The 24,813-nt window shown below is 48.6% G+C and overlaps 1 protein-coding gene across 4 annotated transcripts in view; it reads right to left on the reverse strand.

Moving 5' to 3' along the window:
• The window catches only part of AKAP1 (A-kinase anchoring protein 1), a 33,467-nt gene that overhangs the window by 2,917 nt on the left and 5,737 nt on the right, over positions 1–24,813 (reverse strand). For all 4 annotated transcript variants that reach the window (XM_080681031.1, XM_080681030.1, XM_080681029.1 and 1 more), the window contains exons 2-8: positions 9,320–11,033; positions 6,583–6,716; positions 4,856–4,982; positions 4,566–4,693; positions 2,394–2,571; positions 1,494–1,644; positions 955–1,022 (exon numbers count right to left, since the gene is read on the reverse strand). In XM_080681031.1, the coding sequence (XP_080537157.1) occupies positions 955–1,022; positions 1,494–1,644; positions 2,394–2,571; positions 4,566–4,693; positions 4,856–4,982; positions 6,583–6,716; positions 9,320–11,009 (2,476 nt within the window). In that variant the 5' untranslated portion in view covers positions 11,010–11,033. The remainder of the gene's footprint in view (positions 1–954; positions 1,023–1,493; positions 1,645–2,393; positions 2,572–4,565; positions 4,694–4,855; positions 4,983–6,582; positions 6,717–9,319; positions 11,034–24,813) is intronic.

Genomic DNA, 24,813 nt, shown 5'->3' on the forward strand with positions numbered 1-24,813 from the left:
CAGGTTTGATTCCGGTCAAGGGCATGTACCTTGGTTGCAGGCACATCCCCACTGGGAGGTGTGCAGGAGGCAGCTGATCAATGTTTCTCTCTCATCGATGTTTGTAACTCTCTATTCCTCTCCCTTCCTCTCTGTAAAAAATCAATAAAATATATTTTTTTTAAAAAAACTGAAGACCCTGCCCAGCATTCTAGCCAACAAGACCACAGCCAGACTGTAGTGCTTCTAAAGCATTTCATTGCTTTATACAAGAACAAGATTAGATGGGGCAAACCTGGGAGGGAGGAGCATGAAATCAAGGGACTAGTAAATATAAAACTCCTGGTCTTAAGTAGCTGCTACCTGACCAGAGTCCACATCTCAGTTTCTAGGCTCATGTAATTTCCTTGGCCACTCTGAAAAACAGGTAAAGCCCCATTTTCCAGTGGGGGGGGGGGGGGGGGGCGGGGCGCGGGTAGGAATTGAGGCTAAGTAACTTGTCCAGGATCACACTGCCAGTCCCCTTCCCTCAGGCAATGTGATCAGTCTAAGACACCACAGTGGACAGGTGTGTGGTAGTGTGATCCCCACAGTGCCGAGCTGAGGCCCAGCTGAGGAGTGCCGATGGCCTCACTGCCTGCCCTCAACCTCAGATGCTAGGACTCTGGGTCTGGACTACATCTGGAAGGCACCTGCAGCAGAAGCCTAAGTTGGAGGCCTAGGTAAAGTCTAGAGCAGTGGACCTGGAAGGGTGGTCCATGGACCAGCAGTATTAGCCTCACCTGAGAATTTAGAAATACAAGTTCTGAAGTCTCGGCCCAAAGCTATCAATCAATCAGAAACTGACAGTGCCAGCAATCCATGTTAGCATAAGCCCTCCAGGTGAAAATTAGGCTCTCAAAGAAAAAGACCTACTCTCAACTGCCCCCCACCCCGCCACACACACACCCCCTGCCAGAAGCCCACACCTGTTACCTGACAGGGGCATCACGCTATCCAGAAGGACTTCTGCTCCCTGGAAAGGCAGGGTCACAAAGTCAGACCTAGAGCAACAAGAAAGGAACACGTTGACCATGTCCCTGAAGGCCGACTCCACTCCAGGCTGGTAGTTATCTTCTGTTAGTGCCATGAGTCCAGCCGCCCAGGGTGAAGCAGAGCAGATACTCATGATGGGCAACAGATACCCATGATGGGCTCAGCCCCCATACACCTGAAGGCAGGCTGCCAGTTTTGCCACAAGCCTGACCTCAGAGGGTCTTCTTGCATCAAACTCCTAAAAAAAAAGCCTGCTTTGCTTTTGCCATATGATACTCAGGGGAATTCTTCTAAGATAGGCCTATCTGGTTTAGTTTGGCTGAGGTGAGCAATGGAGTTTGTTTATATCAGACTGCTAAAGCAGAGCAGGTAGCAGGAAGAATTAACCCGTGTCCCAGGCTTAGAAGAACTGAGCCAACCAACAGAAATCCGTCCCCTCCTAAGCAGGGTGTGTGCCTGTGCGAGGAGCCTGGACTCACCGGATTTGCCGGAGCACGTCTACTTTCACTCTCTTATATCCCCCGTAGTCCACATAGCGAATCTCGACTTCGTTTGTCTCCTCGTAGGAGGCCACCACTTGGGCTCGCCACCAAGCACCATCCGCACCAGGGGCTGCACAGATGACTGTTACTGCAGGGAAGGAGAGAGGTGTGGGCAAGCCTGGCCCAGGCCAGGGCACCAAGGGCTGCCCAGTCAATGCTACCCACCTGCCCACATTCCTTCCCAGAGGCCTGCACCTCCAAGTTGCAGGGAACCGGAATGGTAAGGAGTCCCTGAAGCCTCCCTAGAGGCCTAAGACTGGCCAACAGAAGCACCTGGATGTGGGACATTCAGCCTAGCAGGGTGCCATCCAAAAATCATCCAGACCAAAAGCATTCACCTACATCCATGTACTCTGAAACTTACTGGAGCCTCAGATGGACACAGATGAACCAGAATAAAAAGTAAAATACAGTCCAGCCAGTGTGGCTCAGTAATTGAGCATCGACCTACGAACCAGGAGGTCACAGTTTGATTCCCGGTCAGGGCATATGCCCCAGTTGTGGGCTCGATCCCCAGTGTGGGAAGTGCAGAAGGCAGCTGATCAATGGTTCTCTCTCATCATTGATGTTTCTATCTCTCTCTCCCTCCCCCTTCCTCTCTGAAATCAATAGAAATATATTGTAATAAAAACAAAATAAAAAACTCCACTCCACACCTTGGCTCCGTCAGCAGTACAAACAGCAGCTTGTGCTAGCAAAGCAACTGAGCCCAGAGTACTCCATGCCAACAGCAAGAAGTCAGAAATGCTGGTCCATGAAGGATCCAAGGAGCAGAAGAGGCCACCCCCAAAACTCTTCCCTGGCCTGGCTCCTGCCGACCTTCAGGGCAGCACTTACTTTCTACCGGGGTGGGCAAGGTGGGGATTCCAGGCTGAGAGTAGCAGAGGTACATTTGCTGGTCCAGGCTGCGCAGTGCATGGAAGGTAGGGTGTGTGTGCTGCTGCACAAACAGGTGCCCCGCATTGACCTGGTTGACCACGATCACTTCCACAGTGATGCCATCTGGGAGCATGAGCTGTGGAGAGGGGAGGGGTAGCAGGCACTTCAGTAATCCTTCTCTTCTCATGTTTGGGTTAAGCCCTGAGGTCCCAGGACAAGTCTCTGAATTGGTGCCTCTTTGAAAAGAGCATAGCAACCCAAAGCACATGGCACCCAGCTGGCAGGGGTTCGAGGAAAACTACTTGAGCATGCAAGTGCTTAGACACCACTATGGCCCTTGTCCTGCCGTACCATGAGTAACCACTAGAGGCGACCTCACACAGGGCTGGACAGGGAGGCTCCCAGGAGCAGGCTCTGGAGGTCGTTCTGGGCCTCCCCCTGACCTGACCAAGGTCCATTGGCCAGAGCTCCCCATCCCCCACCTCCAGCATTCTTGAGTCTATAAGACCCCAGGAAGGCCAAAGGGAATGAGGCAGCCACTGAGAGCAAGGTGCCAAGGTGGATAGGCCCTCAGGCCCCTCAGCTAGCTCCTCTGGGCCTGCAGCTGACCCCAGGAGCTTATGGTTTGACAGCATCTCTCTACTCTACCTTTCTGTCAGCAAGGGTCCACTGTCAAAGTCTGCAACAGTCTGAGTCATGTTTGCTCTTCTCTAGGCTCCACAGACATCCTCCCAACTCATTCCCACGCTGGGATTTGGAATGTAGGGTTGCTCTGTGGCCAGGCCCCACCTTAAAGGCCCTGAAAAGGCCAAGACTAGTCTCTGAAAGAACTGTCCTTACATACTAGTTTTCCCGACGCTAAGCTACAGAAACCATGCTAAGCTACAGAAATCATCCTGGTGCTGTGGACACAGCAGCACATCTTGTCCATCCTCCATCCAGGTGGCACAAGAGGCTTGGCTGAGAGTCCTGGCCTCCACCCCTCCAGTCCCACTGAGCCACCCACAGAACAAGGGAAGGAAGCCACACCAACCACTCAATTATCTAAAAATAAAGAGTGGGTCTGGGGCCAAGCCTCCTGAGGAAAACACTGATTCAGAAGTGAAGGGTGGAGTGAGGTTCAGCCCACTCCCAAATATCCACGGGGAAAAAAAAGGGCAGCATCCCTTCCCCCAAGGCACAAGGGTCTCTGGAGGGGGCAAGATATAGAACCAAGAAGTCCACTGTCCTAAACAAAAGCCAGGCAGGCAATTTTCTTGAGGCAGCATGTTGAGCTCATGTGTGAAATGCAGTCCAGCCACACACGTCAATAGTGACGTGCTGGTCAGTGAGAGACTGTACAGACAATGCTGGTGTCTCACACAGCCCAGGTGTAGTAGTCTGTACCATCTAGGTTTGTGTGGTTATAACTGTGTCCATGCCAACAACAATAACACCTTTCTCGGACGAATCCCTATCACTAGGTGGCACATGACTGTAGCCTCAGTAAGATGAGGCCCAAATAGGGGGGAGGTACACTGTAGGACATGAATGACAAGTCCCAGAGATTCTGCAATTGCCCAGGACACAGGGACCCCTGAGAGGTCAGCTCCTTCTCTTGCCCAACTCTCAGGGCAACCTCCAAAGAGCCACATGGATTCCTGGGCCTGGTGGGGTTACTGCTTCTCCTTTATACTCTAGGTACCTCCTGGGAAGCGGGATGGGGAAGGGAATCCTTCATCGGGGCCACCACTAGATTTGACTTAACTAAGGGAAAGCCCATCTTGAGCCCTCAGCAGGGGCCTCATTCAGACACTGCTCCAGCGTCAAGGAGTTCCACACCAGCCTGGACTGACTAGTCTCCTGGGTGGACTACAGTCCTTTCTAGGCAAATGCCTTGAACATAAAGGGTGCCCAGGTGGCAGAGCCAGGGGAGAGTGGTCCTTCCAATCAGGGACTAAGAGGCCTCTGGCTAAGAAGCACTCCAGCTCCTAAGCCTTCCCCAGAGGACACAGCCTAGAAGCAGAACAGACCAATGGAAGCTAGAAGCGAGAGGGCAGAGGCATCAATGAGCTCTTGGCCATGGTCTTGGGAGTTTCTTGTTGGGGGAAAGGGATGCAAGAAGTCCTGGTCCCCCAGGAGCATGCTCACCCAGGAAGTCATTGGAAGAGAAGGCAGTGCCAGTGAAGGCAGTGGGGGAGCGTAGATATTGGTGAGGTTCAGTTCCTTGAACTTCTTCCCAATCAAGTTCAGCGCCTTGTCTACATGATGCTGAGAGCCTAAGAGAAGGAGGAAGGAGGAAGGAGGAGTCACAGCAGGTTAAGACAAACAGAGCAAAACCACACCCCATTCCACAGGAATTCTCCTGGAGTTCAAGTGTGCCTTTAAGGTGTTAAATTTTGCCTCAGAAAGGCATCTAAAGGGGCTTGAAACCCACTGACCTTCTATGTGGCAGATCTGGACATTCTGGGTGTAAGGCAGGGCGGAGATGTAGATCTTGGCACCAGATGTTTGCTTCAAAAAACTCACATACCGTCCCTGCTTGCCAATTAGCCGACCGACTAAGTGCTGAGAAAAAGAGTTAGTTAATGGGAAACCAATTCCTCCAAAACCACTCCCAAAGACCTACCTTTGTTTTTCACAAGGTCAAACTCAAACATATTATCTGTTAACTTGTCAGCACTCCTTTCCCTGGCACTATTCTGAGCACTTGCATTTACTCACAACACCTATGAAATGGATACCTTTTTAAATCTCCATTTTACAGATGAGGAAAACAAGCCCAGAGAGGCTAAGTAACTCACCCAACATCACACAGCTACTAATCAGCTGCACTGCAAGTCTGGCTCCAGGACTCAGCAGTTCCCGTTTCATCCCCGACACTGTGGTCTGAATCAGAAAGCTGCAAAGGCAGCATTTTCTTCTCCCAGATCCAGACTATGACATGTTTCAGCACAAGGGTGGATTTACAACTCTTCCACCTCCTCAGGTCTACTCAGGACCAAAGATAAAGAGTCTCGATTTGAAAATAAAGGTCTAAGAAAGACCCTTTGGGCTCCTGCTGCCAACTGATAGCAGGCTGGCGCCTTCAGAGTCTGTAGCTCACAGAATGCCCAGCACATCAGAGTTCAAGGCAGAAAGAAGCAGCCAAACTTAGCCATGACATAAGAAGCTCTGAATCACTCCCAAACGACCCCACCCCCATGGAGCTACTAGGGGCCTGGTCCCTCAGCACCCAGAGCTGCTCCGGTATGCCTTTTGCAGCCAATGAAGGAGAAGAGGGCACGGTGGTTATCAGGATCACTGGGGGAGCAAACAACTGAGAGAGCCAGTACCATGAGTCTGAGCTGCCTGCCTGACCTCGAGTTCAAAGCCAGCGAAGTCTCCACACGGCAGGAAGCTAAATGCCCCCGGAGAATGAAGTGGGCCAATTATTTCTGAGCCCCAGAGATAAACATCAAGACCGAGCTAATAAGTTATAAGTCAGAATAGCAAGAAGCTAGAAACCACTTAAGCACCCAGGAATTGGGGAGTAGTGAAGTACATTGACATTCACACAATGAATAATGCAGTTAAAATTACATTTTCAAAGAGTAGCACAGGAAAATTAAATTGTTAAATATTTAAAAGCATTAATTAAAGCAACATAATCTCAGTTGTGTTTAAAAACCACAGGGTACATACAAGACTAGAAGGAAATAAGCCTTCCCAGTCATTCTCGAGGGTATGATTAGAGCTGATTTTTATTTTCTTTATACATTTCTATACTTCTCAAGTTTTCTAAAATATGGATTTATGCTGTGCTCAATTATAAAATACTTTGCATTGGAAAGCTTGGGCAGAGCACAGTGAAGGACTCCTTGCTGGCCCATGTCCTCTACCTGGTTTTGCTTGCCATCTCCAAGCAGATCAGAGCCCCGGGACACACAAAAAAACCCAGGGGAGGTTAGAGGCCTAGAGTTAGAAGAGGACAAGAATAGGACACTCACAAGGCAGCTGGAGAAATTCCATTTTGCAGGAAGTTCTTTGAACCTTGGTAAAGTAGAGCACTCCCTTTCCCCTCAGCCTTGGGCTCATGAGGGAGCCGCCACTCCAGGTTGACTGTCCCTCCCCTGAACCCCACACCCAAGCCCAATGAACCTGGGAACTTTGAGCTTGCAGCCCTTACCTTTGGCACCTCAATCTCCCAAATTATGAGGTCGACCTTCTTAGGATTAGAGCCTGCCTGGACATTCTGGAAACTGTCAGTCTTCCTGAGTCCACAGCAGCCGTCCACTGAATCCATGCTGTTCCCGTCCGAGCCTGCAGGGGAGGAAACAGCATGCACAGACACCCAGACACCAGATCAGAGCAATTAATAACGCACAACTCCCAAACTCACATTCCTGGGAGGCCCAAGGCCCCCATCCCCCGCCCCCTCCTCAAGCTTGGCAGGTGACTGTCAACTGGAAGTCTAGAAGGCTCAGAACAACCCCAATGAAAGGAGGGCTGGGGGTGTAGATACACCTAATTTTAGCTTGTCATTTACAGTCCAACTTGCTTAATTGGCAGCCACACCCAGCCACAGCTGCTGGAGCAGACAAGTGGTGAACTGGGAAGAAAGACACTGGCCCAGGAAGGGGGAGTCCTGAGGGGGGGGGGGCGGGATGGGCCAACAGGTTCACATGTTTCCAGGAGCCAGATATTAGATGCAGGCCTCCCCAAAAACTAACTGGTCACAGCCAGTCCACACCCTTCTGACAATGCCAGCCCCTCAGACCAAGGGTCCCTAGGTCCCAAGGCCCCTGGCCTAGGCTCACAGTCAGTGGCCTTCAGCCAAGTAGAGCTAGAAAAAGTCCCCCGTCGCTGGTATGTCTGATTATTCCCCATCAGGGCCCTGCCAAAAGTGGACACAGGAATGAGGCCCTCCTTTTCCCCTGCTTAGGCCCGACTTGTGCAACTCTGAATGCTCTTCTGAGCTCATGGCGGGTCTCTAATGCCCTGGTTCAAAGACTGAGCTAAAGCTCACTCCCAAGAGGACAGGGTGGGCAGCAGGAGCCTAGCATTGACTTGGGCTGCTCCACTCTTGACCAAGAGTGTGCCAAAGGAACCATCAAAGAAAAACAGAGGGCCAAACCCACTTAAGTGGCTCTCATTTAAATATGGACAACTCTATTGCCAGAAATAGAGGACTCCTGAGATTCTACTAATTAGGTTATCTTGCACTGGTTTCTCCAGACCCTGGGCATAATCCCATGTACTGTCTGGATGCAAAGGAGTAAAGCTTAGGAGATTCACTCCCAGCTAAGTCACCATCAAAGTGACCTCCTCCTCCCTTAACACAAGGTGGGGAGGTGATGGGCCAACAGGTCCACATGGCCCCTGGAGCCAGATATTAGATGCAGGCCTCCCCGGAGAACAACTGGTCACAGCCAGTCCATACCCTTCTGATAATGCCAGCCGCAGCCTCTACCCGACAGCAGGACTGGATGGTACCTTCCACCCCGATGACACTCAGATGTGGCTCAGACCACGCCAGGACTCTAGCAGGCTTCACTCAAAGGCCAGCTTCCAGCTTTCTCACGCACAAGGCAGGGCTACCATGAGAATGGAGGTGGGTCGGTAAGACACAGCCTGGTACTTGGCACAACTGAGTGCTCAGTGATTGGCACTACCAGGCTTCTATCTACCATCCCCAACGTCCCCACACATCACCATGCTCAGTCACAGCCTCTTCTTCCACGAGGCCTAAACTCTGAAGCCTTCTGCATAGCTATTATCAATCTAAAATTGGCATGACAAGGCCAGAGGGCTTGTTAATTAACCTGAGGGGCAAGAGGCAAAGGGAACCCCTTTATTCTTAAGATTTTCCACCCATTTTAAAATGCCTTAAAAAAACACACACAAAAAAAAACAACTTTTAACATCCCAAAAGTTAGAGTGCATCTTACAGTCTCTGGCCTTCTATATTTATGATCGGCAGCATTTTTTTTTTTCTTTCCGAGGTACATAAAAAACAGTAGTGTCATAATCAATAGCACCTTAGAGGTGGTAAAATGTAATGTGTGGTACACACCAGGAGCTGCTCAAAGTGCTGAATTCCAAAGAAAGAGTCCCAACCTGCCTCAAGGTGAAATGATAGGAAAAGGTTCCAGGGCAAGACAGTCAGAGACCCGGAGGGGAATGCCTCTTCCCAAGAGATCAATGAAAATGCCCCAGGGTAGCTGCAAAAACAGGGTCAGGAGCTGCTGACCTGGAAGTTAGCAGTCTGAACTGTCTACGCTGGGGTCAGCACTCGAAAAACCCAGTGGGCACTTCATTACCCGAGTGCCCTTCTTTCCGGGGGGTGGACCTGCAGCTGCACAGAAAGAAAATGGCTGAGGCACTCTGCAAAGGGTGACAGCAACACGCAGCAGAGTTCGAGCCTCCCACAAGTATGCAAAGCTGGGGCCAGTCTCTGGGCACTTACCAGGAAAGAGCTTCTGGAGAAGGAAAGCAGGTGAAGACATGGGAACAAGCACATGGTTAAAAGGAAATAAACCATTAAAATAAAGCTCACACCTACTCTCAGTACTCAAGGAGGCCTCTCTCCATTAAAAAAAAAAAACACAAAACAAAAAAACATTAATAGGTTAGGGTTTAAAAGAGAAAAAGAGGCACACTTAGGTTAATCGGTCAACCCAACCCAACTTTGATCTGATTTTGTCAGATGGGCTAGGGAAGGTCACTGGCTGCCAAAACAAGTTACAACTCCCATGGCTTTGGGTTTAAGGCAGCCTAAATTTTCAGTTACCCACCAGCTCTCCACTGTGCCCTTTCTGCACGCCAATTGGGACACAGAAGTAGCAGAGAGAGAGGCAGCCTTTCCTACTACATAAAGGGAGACCCGCCGTCCTCCGAGTGAGGAACACCCAAGACCCTCCTACCTCCCGAATGATCTGCTTCCGCATCCATGGTCCATCCATCCTCAGTCCCCAAGTCTGACAACTCCTCCTTCAGCACCCCATTGCTGAAGGGCACAGTACTTTGTGGCAGTGGTGAGGTGGTAGCCTTGTCCCTAGGGCTTGAGTTGGTCTCTGTACAAGAGTCTTCGAGCCCTGAAGTGCTGACGGAATCTGAGCACTGCCCGGAGGAGGATTCTGAAAGGACACCCTGGCTATTGTCAGACATGCAGGTGACACAGCCAGCATCTTCCACCAGGACGCTTGTGTTGTCCAGCGACTCTCCGAGGGGGGCGGCTGGTGGTGGGCAGGGGGCCAGGGCGATGTGGTGCACAGAGTTCTTTGGCTTTATGTCCTTGGTGGGGCTGGACAGAGGGCTGGTCAGGCAGCTCACATAGGTCTTTGGTGGTGGTGGCAGGTCCTCTGCTGGCAGGCCTGGCAAGGGGAAGGCAGCATCTGACGGGCCTAAGGCTGACTTCAACGGGTCCAAAGCTGACTCCAGTGGGTCCAAGACTGCCTTCGCTGTGGCCACCTCCATTGTGGCCTGAGTGGGCTCCAAGGCATCTTGCCCGAGGGCAGTTTTCTGGCAGATTGGGGCACACCTTTTCTCCTTCTGCCCTTGGACCTGCCCGGCTGAGGCCTGATACATGCAACCTGCCATCTTGCCCATGGTGGTGGCCAGCACTTCTTCAGTTGCATCCAAGATCACTTTGGAGATGATCTGGTAGGCAGCTTGCTCAATCTCCTCATTTTTATCCAAGGTCTCCTCATTTTTAGCCAAGGTCTCCTCATTTTTATCCAAGGACTCCTCTTTGCTCAATTTTCCATCCCAGACTCGGCCACCTCGGACACAGGGTGCCAGTGTTTCATCATCCTTGGCCTGCTCCACATGAGCCAATTCATTAAAGCTACTCATCAACTTCCCTGCTGTGTCCCCCTCCACCTGAGGTGGGCTGCTCTTCCTTTCCTCTCCCCCTCCTCCCAAGGGAGTCATGCTGGGCGCCTTGATGCTCTGTAATGCAGAGCCACGCTCCAGGGACAACACACCTTCTTCTAGCCCACTTTCTCCCAACACTGCGTCGCCAGTGCCTTCAGCTCCCATCTCTCTTGCCTTCTCCACAGGGCCATGCTTCTCTGTGGGAGCTGCAGACTGACCTTGCTGGCCCCACCCTGCCTCGTGCCTGCACACCTCGGTGGCTTCGTGGGGGAACTGAATAGCCTTTGGGGATGCAAGGGCACACTCTAAAGGAACAGGCTTGGCTTCATCACCTGTCTGGGCTGGTTCCACCCTTGCACTATCATCTCTGCATGTTCCTGGTCGAACTCTCGTGTCTGTGGTGTTAGACAGGCTGCCTGAGGACTCTGATCTACGACAGGCTGGATGTGACCGCAGCAAGGCTGGGGGCTCTGTGGAAGGTTTGTACACAGTGGCCAGCTCCTCTTCTGTTGGTTGTGTGACACTGGGGGGTGTGGACACTACTGCACGACAGGCATCTTCCACAGGGGCCAGTTCCTCGATGGCAGGACCGGCCCTCAGCTCCACAGCACTAGCCTCCACCCGTTTGTCATGGCTGCTGACGTGCTCTTTTTTACGAGAGAAAAACCACCACCAGCCAAGGAGTGCTAGCATTCCAGGCAATGCCAAAGGGAAAAGTGAACGGAATTGGATGGCCATCCTGGAGGCTTATAGTAGTTACACCTGGGAACAGAAGGAGAAAGAGATGCCATGAGAGCCTGGTAAGAGGTTCCTGATGTGACTGCACAGGAAAGACAATAGACAGGTGACAGCAGAGCTGTTGGCTCTCCCTTTCCCTACCCCTGAAGGGATCACCACCCCTTCACACCATGACTCTGGGTGAGCCACTGGAAGTGGGTAGGCAAGAAGAGACACCTCCTTCTGCTCCCTCATCCACACACACTCCCTTGTAACAAGCTACTGCAGCGTCTTGACTTTATCCTGTAGACAATAGAGAACCAGCATAGGTGGAAAAGGCAGACATATGAAACTGTGTTTGCAGGTGATTTGGGGAGCAGGAGAAACAGTATATGGAGCAAAAGGGACCTGGAGACCTAGGTCAGTTAGAGCCAGGAAAGGAGAAATGATCATGGCCTAGAAGAAGGCAGCAGAAGATGACAGGTATGAGGATTAGTTTAGATATATAGTAAGTGCTTTGCAGAGCAGGGTGAGCTCTCATTAGAGGTATGTAACAGACTTATTGAGAATGCTTGTATTCAGTGCCTCCCATGCCAGCAAATTTTATTCTGTATGCAAAAATTGTAAGTCTTCTTAAAACCTCAAATCCTTCATTGATATGGTGAATTACACCTTAATTTGGATTTGTGCTTAATTGTAAATGCTTTACCAACTCTTATTGGTTGTATCTACTTATCTAAATGTTTTCTGGCAAAAGCAGAGCATACAGCTCCCCCCAAGTGAGCCTGATGATCAGCAGAGGCTGGAAACACTGCTCCAGGACTGTGCATCTCAGAGCACAGTCTGTGGACCAGAAGCATCGAGCATAACCAGGGAACCTGCTGAAAATTCAGTATCTCAGTCCCTTTCCAGACCTACTGTACCGCAAACTGCTTAACAAGCCTCCAAGAAGATTTACAAGCACCGTTGTGAAGGTGCTAGGAAAAGTGTTTCTCTAAATTATAGGGGTGGGCAGGTCATCTCCAGAAAGTCCCTCATCTTTAACGATAAACCTTCCTGCTAATATGTGAAGATGAAGCAATGAGACTGGAAAGTACAAAGCAGAGCTAAGCAGCAGCCCCGGCTCAGAAGGCGCTGTATTATACCCTCCAGGTGGAAAGCTTCAATAATGCTGTCTAATAACTTAAGATTCAAATGAGGAACTTCACTTGATACTTGTCTTGCATCACCTAATCTTCAACCACCTGGTTTGGAATATATTACCATCTTAAAGATTTAAAGAACTCAAGGTTAGAGGAGAAACCAAGATGGTGGCATAGGTAAACACCTAAACTGCTGCCTCGCACAATTTCAAAACTACAACTAAAAGACAAAATGGACATCATCCAGAACCACAGGAAGGCTGACTGAGTGGAAATTCTACAACTAGAAGGAAAGAGAAAAGCACACTGAGACTCAGAAGAGCTGCAGAAGGCAGAGGTACAGAGACGTGCGCACGGAGAGGACTGGCAACTGAGTACACGGTGGGCTTTCTCAAGCAGGAGGGAGACAAAAACTCCCGACTGCACTGAACTCCAGTTCCAGGCAAGACTCTGGGGACCCAGACTCATACGGGGAGAAACTGGACTGTCAGGAAAGAGAAAAGCACACTGAGACTCAGAGGAACTGCGGAAGGCAGAGGTACCGAGGCACACGCACAGAGAGGGCGGGCAACTGAGTACACGACTGGCTTTCTCAAGCGGGAGGGAGACAAAAGCTCCCAACTGCTCTGAACTCCAGTTCCGGGCGAGACTCTGGGGACCCATACTCATTCGGGTAGAAACTGGACTGTCTGGCAGCGGGCAGAACTCGAGGGCGGCTTTCTCTCAGAGGTGCTTGCAGTGATTACCGCGGGACACTGAGAACCAGGGGCCTCTTAGAGCAGGGCTGACGGGAAGCCAATGCTGTCTGCTCCGCCCTGAGACTCCGCCCCATCCAAGCTGAGCACAGAGGCTTCTGCAAGTCTTGTCTCATAAGGGTGTCTCCAGCACAGAAGTTCTCCCATCGTAGACACAGCTGATCCTCACAGCCAATTGGCCTGGAGGTCAATTCCTCCCAGTGACACCAACAACAATCAAAGCTTAACTACAACAAGACTGTGCACACAGCCCACAAAGGGGTGCACCAAGAGTGTCCACCTCAGGTAACTGGGGAGGCTGAGCCACTGGGCCCTATAGGACACCTACCACACAAAGCCACTCTATCAACTCAGGGAAGCAGCCAAAATGCGGAGACAAAGAAACAGGTCACAAATGAAAGAAATGGAGGAAAGCAAACGACTGGATATAGAGTTCAAAACCATGGTTATAAGGTTTTTCAAGAATTTTCTAGAAAAGGCCGATAAATTTAGCGAGACCCTTGAGGATATGAAAAAGGACCAACTAGAAATTAAGCATACACTGACTGAAATAAAGAATAATATACAGAGATCCAACAGCAGACTAGAGGATCGCAAAAATCAAGTCAAAGATTTGAAATACAAAGAAGCAAAAAACACCCAACCAGAAAAGAAAAAAGAACCCAAAAATATGAAGATAGTGTAAGGAACCTCTGGGACAACCTCAAGCGTACCAACATCCAAATTATGGGGGTGCCAGAAGAAGACAGAGAAAGCAAGATACTGAAAACCTATTTGAAGAAATAATGACCGAAAACTTCCCCCAACTGGTGAAAGAAATAGACTTACAAGTCCAGGAAGCCCACAGAACCCCAAACAAAATGAATCCACACCAAGACACATCATAATTAAAATGCCAAGAGCAAAAGACAAAGAGAGAATATTAAAAGCAGCAAGAAAAAAACAGTTAGTTACCTACAAGGGAGCACCCATACAATTGTCAGCTGATTTCTCAACAGAAACTACGCAGGCCAGACGGGAGTGGCAAGAAATATTCAAAGTGATGAACAGCAAGAACCTACAACCAAGAGTACTCTACTCAGCAAAGCTATCATTCAGAATCGAAGATCAGATAAAGAGCTTCACAGATAAGAAAAAGCGAAAGGAGTTCATCACCACCAAACCAGTATTATATGAAATGCTGAAAGGTATTCTTTAAGAAGAGGAAGAAGAAGAAAAAGGTAAAGATAAAAATTATGAACAACAAATATGTATCTATCAACAAGTGAATCTAAAAATCAAGTGAATAAAAAATCTGATGAACAGAATAAACTGGTGAATATAATAGAATCAGGGGCATAGAAAGGGAATGGACTGACAATTCTCGGGGGGAAAGGGGTTGTGGTGGGTGCGGGAAGAGACTGGACAAAAATTGTATGCCTATGGATGAGTACAGTGGGGGCGGGTAAGGGCATAGGGTTGGGGGGAACCAGGTGGAGGGGAGCTATGGGAGGAAAAAAGAGGAACAATTGTAATAATCTGAACAATAAAGATTAAATAAAAAATAAAAAAATAAAGAACTCAAGGTTATACAGTTAAGGGAATGGGACTCAGGTTCTTCTCCACATTAAATCCGGAATCCACTAATTAATGGATCTGTGGGGATAAGATATTTTATGGGCCAAGGAAAGGGGAAGTTTGTACTGCTCTTAAAACTTTATGACCTTGCCGAAACCGGTTTGGCTCAGTGGATAGAGCGTTGGCCTGCGGACTGAAGGTCCCGGGTTCGATTCCGGTCAAGGGCATGTACCTTAGTTGCGGGCACATCCTCAGTGCGAGGTGTGCAGGAGGCAGCTGATCAATGTTTCTCTCTCATCGATGTTTCTAGCTCTCTATTCCTCTCCCTTCCTCTCTGTAAAATATCAATAAAATATATTAAAAAAAAAAACAAAACTTTATGACCATACCCTAAGACCCCCAAATTCCCACACCTGGAATCTTTTCTTAAAAAGAAAAAATTAAAAATCTGCATAGGCAGAAGTCTATATTAAGAATACTCACCGGAGTATCATTTGAAACAAAAACTCAAAGAAAAAATTGCTAAATATATTGTAGAATCTAGGGACAAATCATTGTTAGAGAAGAAGGAAGCTGACTTTATGTACTGACTTGGAAAAACTGCTGTGATGCCAAAAATAAAAGTGTAGACCACCATGTACGTGTGAGGTCTGTGTCCATATAATCATCCCATGAAAAAAAACTGGGATCCTAATGAAAATGGATAGTCTTCCTTCTTTTTGGGAAGAGAGTTTTTTTATAATTTCTCAGTAGTTCTCCAATTTGGCTGCCCATTAGCACCACTTGGGATGCTTTTAAAATCCCAAGATGGCACCCAAAGCAATTAAATCAGAATCTCTGAGGGAAAGATCCAGGCACCAAGTTTGTTAATTGAGGTGACTCCAACGTGCAGTCAAGTTGGAAACTCACTGTTTTGTAACAACTTGCACACACCCCAAAAAGTGTTAGATTATAGGATATTTGCTTTGTGTCCGTCGTTCACATAAAAATAAATAATATTTGAGAAGGAAAAGAGGCTATGGGGGAAGGGTGCTCTCAGGAAAAAGTAGTATACAGGAGACATAGCCTATTGTCAGGAGATTAAGTCCCACCCAACAGTCACATGCAACAGGAAGTGGGGCTGGGGTCTGAACTCAGATTTTCTTCTTGTCAGTAAATTTAAATATCTGATTCCTTATTAACTAGACAATCCTACTTCAGCAGGCTGCATAGTTATGAGTCCCATAATGGTGTTCTAGCAATTCTCTGATCTCAGAAAAAAGATTAAACGGAAAGGGGTAGACAGGAAGAAAAAAAATCCTATATCTTAACAACCAATAGGTGGCAGTCGCCCATTTTACACAGGAAGGGCCCAAGGCCATAAACTCAAATTGGGGTGTGTGTGTGTAAGGGGGGTTGTTGTTATCCAAGACACAGAACTGCCTCTCAAAACACTGGGATACCCCCCCACACACACATTGGAACTAAAAGTTGAACCAAGGGGTCCAGCAGTTGCTCCCACCCCACCACTGGAGATTGAAGAAACTGGCTGTAAGGCATACATACATTACAGCCTGGCTTTGGTCCTGAATCCCAGGAGAACCATACCGCATCCCAGACCCTGGCCTGCCATGTCACTGGCCTCCCCCCACTTCACGTGTTCTGCTCCCAGTCCTAGTTCACGCTCAACACAGAACCAGCTGCCTGGGGCCACTATACATACTTCCTGCCTGCTGCTCTGTAGCTCAGAGACACCGCTACCACTCACCCACCTACTCTTCCCTGCCCAGCTTGTTCCCAGAGACTGAGGGTCTGAGCTCCCGACCTACCATCTATAGCCCCCCTGCAAATAGGCAGCTGTAGCTACTCTGCTAATTACAGCTTAGGAAACTTTCTGTACCATTTCCAAGCCAGACACCCCTGTTGTTGTGCCAGGAGGGCCTCCTAGAAAGCATTTAATACTGCTACCCTAGTGCCATGTTGCTTTCTGACAAGGTCCTACATGGGTCTCCAGTGCCCACCATTCACATGCTGGACTAGAGCTGAGAGACCTTCCCTCTGCTGAGGAACCAGAAGCCAGTTGCCACTATTCTTCCAGGCAAAGCCCTCCTCTCCACGACTGCCTCTAGGGACAGAAACTGCCCTGGACTGGAATTGAAGTGCTCTGGGCACTTGAGATAAGAGGTAAGAGATCCAAGAGGGGATGAAATGGTTTATTTTTCCCTTGCCACTAGGGGATTGTGATTAGATATGAGCTTCTCCACCAAACACAGAGCCAAGAGCCCTTGGAATAAGCAGCCCACACCACCCAAAGGTGATGTGAGAGCCTAGTTGGGTTTCACTAAAGGCACCTCACAGGGAGCCCCTGGTGACTGAAGCCCCACTTCCTGCCCGTCAAATAAAGTCCCTCACTTCCTTAGCGCCCCCCCCTTCAGTTCCTAGAGTCCTACCCTAGCCAATCTCACCTCACTCAAACAGACTTCTCTGAATTGGTAAGGTGCCATTTTCCCTGACTTATGTGAACACAGAGTCCTGGACTTGTGGTGCAGGATGTACCAACCTTTCCTGAATTCTCAGACAGGGCTGCCCCATGTGCACGCACACATTTCAGCCGTACGAGGCTCTCTGGTACCTTCCTTCCCAAACAGACTCTTGAGTTGCTCTCTCTGCCCTCTCTCTTTTTTAAACCTGTACCTCTCAAAAATGTAAGTGGCATTTAACAGTAAGGATCTAAAAGCCTTCACACTCACAAGTAAACTGAATGAAGGTGGCTGCCTCCCTCCCCCACTCCGGAGGCCCAGGCCTCTCAGGCAGGCCTGCCCCCAGTCAGGGAAAAGGATGCAGAGCCCAGGCTTAGGGTTGGTGGGGAGGAGACTTGGCTAGTTTGAATCTGTTGGAATGAAATAGCTGCCTGCTTATTTTTAGCAGGTCCATTTACCCGCAAATAGATGCACGCTGGCTGGCTGCCCAGTAGTCACACAGAGCTGAGGACAGGCACGTGTCACAGCCCCATAAGACCTTAGTGCCCACCTACTCACTCCAGGTTCTGAAAGGATTCCTTCTTTCTCCCAGAGGAACCTGCAGCTTCTCAAAACAGCTTACCTCTGGAGAAGTAATTGCTTCACTCCCAACCCCAATGACCAGCTGGGGCATTGCAATCTAGGGCCTTCTGCTAAACAAGAAAACAAATCTCTGGGAATGGTACAAAGAGTGTTGGTCCCAGTGAGTCAGCCTATTTGTCTGCATTTATTATGGAAAAAGAGCTGCAAGTAATTAATCAATGGGAAAGTCCATCATAAAAATATAAGCTTAGGTGCCAAGAGACTCGTAAGTCCAGTCTGAGCTTGGGCCTGGTCAGTGAAGTCACATCCACTCTGTGTTCTGAATGGATTTTTACACAGGGGTGGGCAAAGGTAAGCTTACATGGAAAATAATACAATAATAAATAATAATACAAGAATAAGCTCTGTGTTTTGCATACTCACAAGTGTAAACCTACTTTTGCCAACCCCGTCTGATTGAAATTTGAATATTTCTTCCATTATTCCAGGGTTATGTGTTCACCAACAGAAGGAAGCTCAAGACACTCCATCTCCTGAGAGCTTCTTGCCGAGGGGAGGTAGGAGCTATTCCGCTTGGAGGGGGTCTTCTAAAGACAGGGAATGATCCAGAACCTAAAGCCCAGCACTTGCTGCCACTGCATTGGGAGAATAACATCAGGCTGTGGACCAGGCCAAGGCTCCTCCATCCCTCCCCACAACCCTAATATCATGCCCCTCACTTGCAACCCTCGAGTTTGCTGGAGGAAGACAAGAGTGCCTTTTGGGTTGCATTAACCCAATTTCTCATCAGGTTGAGGATATGCACATACATTCAAATGTGTTTAAGTTTCAGCAAGAAAAAGCTTCTGACCACCAGAAGCTCACAATCCAGATGGAAGAGCCAGTGTCTCACTCACACATACACACATATCAGCACCACGCTGAGCCCGGTTGCAGAAACAGGCAAAGAGGACCCAAGGAAGGTTGTCTCACAGGTCAGAATTCCCTTAGGTTGCAATGGTGGGTTAATGACATCAATTAAGGTTCTAAACCCAATGTATCTTTGGGAGTGAGAGCAGAACAAGTCCTGGGAGCAGAGGCTTAAGAGCTGGCCGGGGGCCAGACAAAGGGAGACTGACCTTTACTGTCAACGCAATGGGCAGTTGCGACATGGCCAAAGAAGAGCAGGTCACAAGAGGCAAAGGCCTGGCTAATCCCCAAGTGGCAACTGAAGTCCAATACTGGCAGCCACTTAGTCACAGGGAGCTAACTGAGCACTTGAAATGTGACCAGAGGACTGAGGAACTGAATTTTAAATTATATTTAGTGTCAATTTACTTTAAATAGCTATATACAACTGGTGCTACCTAGTGGACAACACAGTGCTAGAGGATGCTCCCTGAAGACCTAAAGGAAACACAAGAGCTGCATAAATGCTGAGAAAGCTAGTGCCTACCTTGCTGGGCAATGTTTGGTCCTGCCGCTGAGGGTGGGGAACGATGGCAAGCTGGGTCACTCACCCTCAGCAGCATGGCTGGGGGCCCAGGAATCAGAGTGCTGGAGCCATGCCTCAGGTGTGTTGGTCTCAGCCCAGTCTCGGTGTTCACAGGGTTGTTACCTTCATCCTTAGGGTGCGTGAGTGAGCTGTGATTCATGTTGGCACCCTAAAGATTCCAAATTAGCTCACAGTGGGGCTGTGAGGTCCCTCTGCCCAGGGCTGTCCCCCACACCCTTCATTGTGATGGCCCCACAGAGCAGCCCGGTCAGCCACCCTCCCGGTTCTGGATCACAGAACACTCCATGGCCTGTTCTCCAAGAGACTGGAGGCTTCACACAACAATGTCTGGATGGGTGGGCCTACTCAATAAAGCCTTTTCCAACCAAAATGGGAACCAGAACCTGGTACCAAGAATTCCAAGTAAGTAGAGTAAAAAGTGAAAAAAATCCCATCTCTGAACATAGTCTCCAATTAAGAGCTCTTCCTCCTCCAGTTCAATTAAAAATTAAACTCCCAGTTTGGAAAAGTTGGTTAAAGAGGAAACCACACAAGTGTGAACTACCCAGCCTGCCTCTTTCTCTGCTGACCACTCATGGCAGGTCCAGTCTCATTAGGCTTCAAATGATAAAGGGAAAAAAATCGGCACCTCCTACCAAGGTCTTTCCATTCCTTTATTTGGGGGCTAGGGTTATGGTTTAAGCTTTTTTTACTATGGTGATAAAGCAGGTGCCACCAGTGTTCCTGGGTACACAGAGTTCCTGCCCATTACCACAGAGCACTACACAAGACTACCCAGAAGGTATGACATTCTGATCAGACAATAAGCTTATCTAAAAGCTAATAAAGATGACATGTGACTTCAAAAGGAATCAGAAAAGATGGTGTGAGGCAAAAACCCTTCACAGCACCATCTCAGGGGACAAAGCAAAGAGGTACACTGATTTTACAAACGGCAAACAGTGCACTATAACCAACTCAGAGATCACATAAAGGCATAAGGAATTTCTATTCACCAAATATGTATTGGTACCTACAGGGTACAAAGCACAGTGGGACACAGAAATGAGTCAAACAAACACACTACTTTCAAGCCATTACAAGTCCTTTTGGGGCAAAAAACACCAATGACTTCTCCTCTGGTAGGCTTATTACTGCCACTGACCAACTGACAAGTTTGGTCCAAGAGTCAGGCAAGTGTCCTGGCCAGGGTGAGGAACAAACATGAACCAGGCTGCCAGTTTCTCCAGATTAAGATGTTCTAATAATGCCCTGGGGTGGGAGATGAGGGGGTAGCAGCTCAAATGGAAGCCAAGGGAGATTTGGTTGGCCCATTCAATATGCAGACTTTCATTCAATACCCATTTTCACCACTACCTGCTGCCCAAATCCACATCCCTTCTCCTTTAAACTACTCCATAAAATAAAGCCAGATATACTGGCATGCCAGAGGGTTATGAGGGCCTAGTTGTCCTTGCCAACTTTCTAGCAACCCTCCTGTCTCTGGCCACACCTCAACCCAAGCCTTCAAAGGCTTTTCCTTGTGTATGAACCAGCACACTTTCTCAGCAAGCTACTAGAAGACAGGCTCCACAAAAACAAGGGAGTAAATCAAGAAAAGCTAATAAAGATGACACATAACTTCAAAAGGAATCAGAAAAGGGAGGGGTAGGCACGGATCCAGGAAGCAACACAAGAGAAAGGGAGAAGGAATTTCCAGATGAAGGGGAAGCAGAGCCAGGGACAGTGGTACATCCCAGGAGCAATATGGAATGCTAGTACCTGGTATGTTTAAGCAAATGAGAGGAGCTTGACAGCAATGGCTAAGGATCAGGGAAGAGTCAGAGAACTAATGTGAGAGACACAGAAAACAAAGCTAAACAAAGTAATTTAGGAGGAGAGGGAAGAGGATGGCAAGAAAGGAAATATGGAAAACTAAGAACTTTTCAGCTATAAGCAGTATCTATACTAATAAAAGGATAATATGCTAATTAGACCAGGAGACTGGACATCTTCCTACCATCTGACTTCCTTCTGGACAAAGCCACGGTGGTGGGGGCCGAGGCAGAGGTGGTTAGGGGTGATCAGGCCAGCAGGGGAGGGCAGTTGGGGGCCATGAAGCCAGCCGGGGAGGGCAGTTGGGGGCCATGAGGCCAGCAGAGGAGTGGTTAGGCGGCGATCAAGGCGGTAGGCAGGCAAGTGGTTAGGAGCCAGCGGTCCCAGATTGCGAGAGGGACGTCCAACTGCAGGTTTAGGCCCCATCCCCTAAATCGGCAGACGGACATCCCCCAAGGGGTTCCAGAATGGAGAGGGTGCGGGCCGGGCTGAGGGACACACACACCCCCAACCCCGTGCACAAATTTTGTGTAACGGGCCTCTAGTTTATATCATAACAATGCATACTACCTCTATACTGAGGATGAGGGAAGAAAAAAATGTAGGAATGAGCCAAGTCCTTACCTTTCAGAGTAGAAAAGCAAATCAGATAAATAAAAAGGAAGAAAAGATGGAAAGGAAGAAAGAAGTATACTATTTAGAAATACAGAGATAGGGAGGACATCTAGATGAAAGCAGCTGCCTCTGGAAGAGAACAGGACAGGAGGGAGAGCACTCAGGGCAAATGGCTGTTCTTTCAAACCTGTGAATAGTCAAAAGTCAAAACTTCCTACAAGCAATACTTTCATAGAAAATTAATATATTCTTAAGTATTAAGTAGCAATGGATGTTCTATTACCATACAGCTTTTAAGTTTCTTTAACCATCATAATAAATATGTATATCATCTCATCTATGTATAAATTTATAATGCTTTATTTCCCATAATAACTGATGCTAATTTTGCACCTCCCTCCCCCAACTGCCCTGCTGACAACAGTAATAATCACAAAGAGAATATGCTTATTAATAGACCCTTCGGAGTAAGGCATCTGGTTCCCACATCAATGAGGCCTAGCCAGCATCAGGTAACAGGACCCCCTGGGCCTAGTCATTTCATAAAGATCTGAATACCCAGAGTGAGCCAGGTTCTGCTGAAGATGCAAAAGCCCTCAGGAAGCAAAGGTGGAGGGAGGGGTAGTTAGGGAGTCACATTTCAGATCTCAAGATACTACAAAGATGCAGCAAGCAAACGTAATAAGCCTGAAGCCTCTCAACCGCTTCTGAGAACTGAGCCCTAGGCATCCCTTGTACATGATGAATTAACTATACTCCTGGGCATCTAGTACTGTACTAGTTGGGAGAGTTGAGAAACAGTCACTTGGCCATCTTCCGTGTTCTACGGTTTAGATGAGGAACCAAGGTGGAGAAAAGCTGGATAAAGAGCATGTGGGAGAGGGGAAGCTTTAGACAGAATAGTCAGGGAATGCCCCTCCAAAGAGGTGGCAACAGAGCTGGAACAGTAAGGGGCAGCTATGCCAAGGTCTGGGAGGACAGGGTAAGGAGAGGGGAAGAAAGTTCCAAGCAGGGAGAACATGTGCTGAAGTCCTAAAGCAGGAACAAGCTTGGCTGACTCAAGAGGCAGCAAGAAAGGGAGTTGAAGATGAGGTTGGAGGGCTGCTGACAGAGAAACTGCTCCCCAGCCTCACTGGGCAGACACAGCACTGACGGTCAAGAACCCGGAGGTACAAGTTCACCAAACTTCCTCCGGAGAGGGAAACCAACTTGCCCCAACAGCCAAGGGGCTATAGTTTCTAGACTAATAATCAGAGGCTGATTCCAAATCTATGCCAGAAACCGGGTGCCTCTGTGGCTGGTAGCACAGCAGGTGCACACTGTGTGAGTAAACAGGCCCACTTTTTACTTCAAGTTCTCAGCAAATACGTTTGTATGAAGCCCCGGGGTCACACCACTTATTAGCCTGGTGGATGGGAACAGGGATACACACACACACACACACACACACACACACACACACACACACACATATACACACACACACACACACACACACACTCACTCACACACACACTCAGCCCCACATAAGCCCTTGCCACTTCTTTGAAATACACTTTGCAAAAACAACCTTGCTATCCAGCCAACATAAACCATAGGCAACAGAAGGGACCTTATATGGCTTGAAGCTTTCTTAATCAGAAACAGATAGATGGGCTGGAGTTGGCAGCTCCAAGTTAGAGGAAAGGAGGAGCCAAAAAAACAGGGCGGGGAAAGAAAGGATTGCAGCGTGGAGCAGAACTCATTTGTCAAACTCCTTTTTCATATCTCATCAGTCTCCTTCTAACTGGCTCCCTGTAAGAATTCCTCCTGAGGGACATTTGCCTCCTCTCATGCTCTTATTTTGGTTACACCAGTACTCAAGCTGCCAGCACATCCATAGTTTTACAGAATTTTTTAGTGTCTGTTTGGTGGCCTGCCCTTAGGTTGGGTGACTTCCCATGAAAATAGGTTGATTTCCTTAGAAATTGGCTGCTGGGGCAACAAGTGGTGTCATTCCCCTGGACAGCAGTCCTGAGTTCCCCCACTCACTGGGCTGCCTTGGTCACATGCCTGTCTGGCCCAGGAGGCAGGGCTGGGCCCCAGCCACAGATCCAAAATAGAAAAGGCAGCCCCAGGGACCTCTTAAGCCTACCTCGCCCCCCCCACCACCACCACCAGCACCAACACCCCATGATAGTTTCTAGGGTGGCTTTATTCTCCTTCCTCCCAATTAGAAAGCAGCAGCACTCAGGACCTGCTCTGTACAAATGAAGCCACATGCACTTGGTCCTCCTAAAGGATACCAGCTGCCCAAAATAGCATGACAGCCCAGGCTTGGCCAGGTGGGCCTCAGCAAAGTCAAAGGACAAAGCAAGGAGGTTTTTCTCAGCACAGCCTTTTCTCACCAGAGACAGAGCTCAAGGCACATCAGACTGCAGGCCTCCTTCCAAGGCAGCTCAGGGCAAGTCCCTCCTGCTCCTTTCTCCTTGGAAGGCAGGAAGGAGGGGCAAGAAGATTTACACAAGACTGGAATGGCCTTCAGATCTGCTGTGTGGGGCCAAGGTTGGAGGAGAGGGGGGTGGGAGTGGCAATGGAGAGTGGGGCTGAGGGCTGGGCTTGAACAAATCCTGCTGCCTCCTCCAACAGGACTAAGCTACTGACAGCCTGTTGAGGGCCAGGGGATGGTCTCCTGACCTCCATGTGAGGTCTGAGAGGCCACATTATTATTAGCCAGAGAATGATAAGTGACTTCAAGGTTGTCTTCTCAACCAGAGAACCGAACTAAACCAAAATCTTCAGAGCGTTTTCCAGGCCTTCAGGCATAGCTACTGTCTACAAGGTTTTCTTAGTCACAGTCATCATTTGTGCAGCTCAAAGGCACCGGATGGTTGCATAATTCTGATGATAAAACATGGCTTTGGAAAGAAAAAGCATAAAAGAGTAGGATCCTGAACATCAGTTTCCTGACAAATGAAAATATCCTGTAAAATGGGATACAAATATCTCCATCATGGGGCTGAAATGTGGCTGAAATGACTCAAAACACCTAACAGTCTGACTCAGACTGTGGGACAAATAATTGTAATCTTTTAAAAATCCAGTTTTGTTTTCTGGATGAGGCTGTAGGGTTAATGGGGCAGTAAATAAAAAACAGCCTCTAAGCATGGAGCTAGAAATACAGAACCCTAATCCAGGTCCAAAGCTAGCCCAGCCCTGTATCCTGGGATTAGAATACCTTCCTTGGGGCCTCAGTTTCCTCATACACAAAGTAGAAATACCTAACTTCACAGGATTGAGAAACAATAAGAAGGGAACAGTTCAGAAAAAAAACCTCCTATGATGCTAGGTATACAGTAAGTGCTCAATAAGTGTCTGTAATGCATCTTATGCTGTCTAGCTTCAAGAAAAGAGAGTCTCTCGCAT

The sequence above is a fragment of the Plecotus auritus genome, assembly GCF_963455305.1.
Source record: "Plecotus auritus genome assembly, chromosome: 7".
Taxonomy (NCBI): Eukaryota; Metazoa; Chordata; class Mammalia; order Chiroptera; family Vespertilionidae; genus Plecotus; species Plecotus auritus.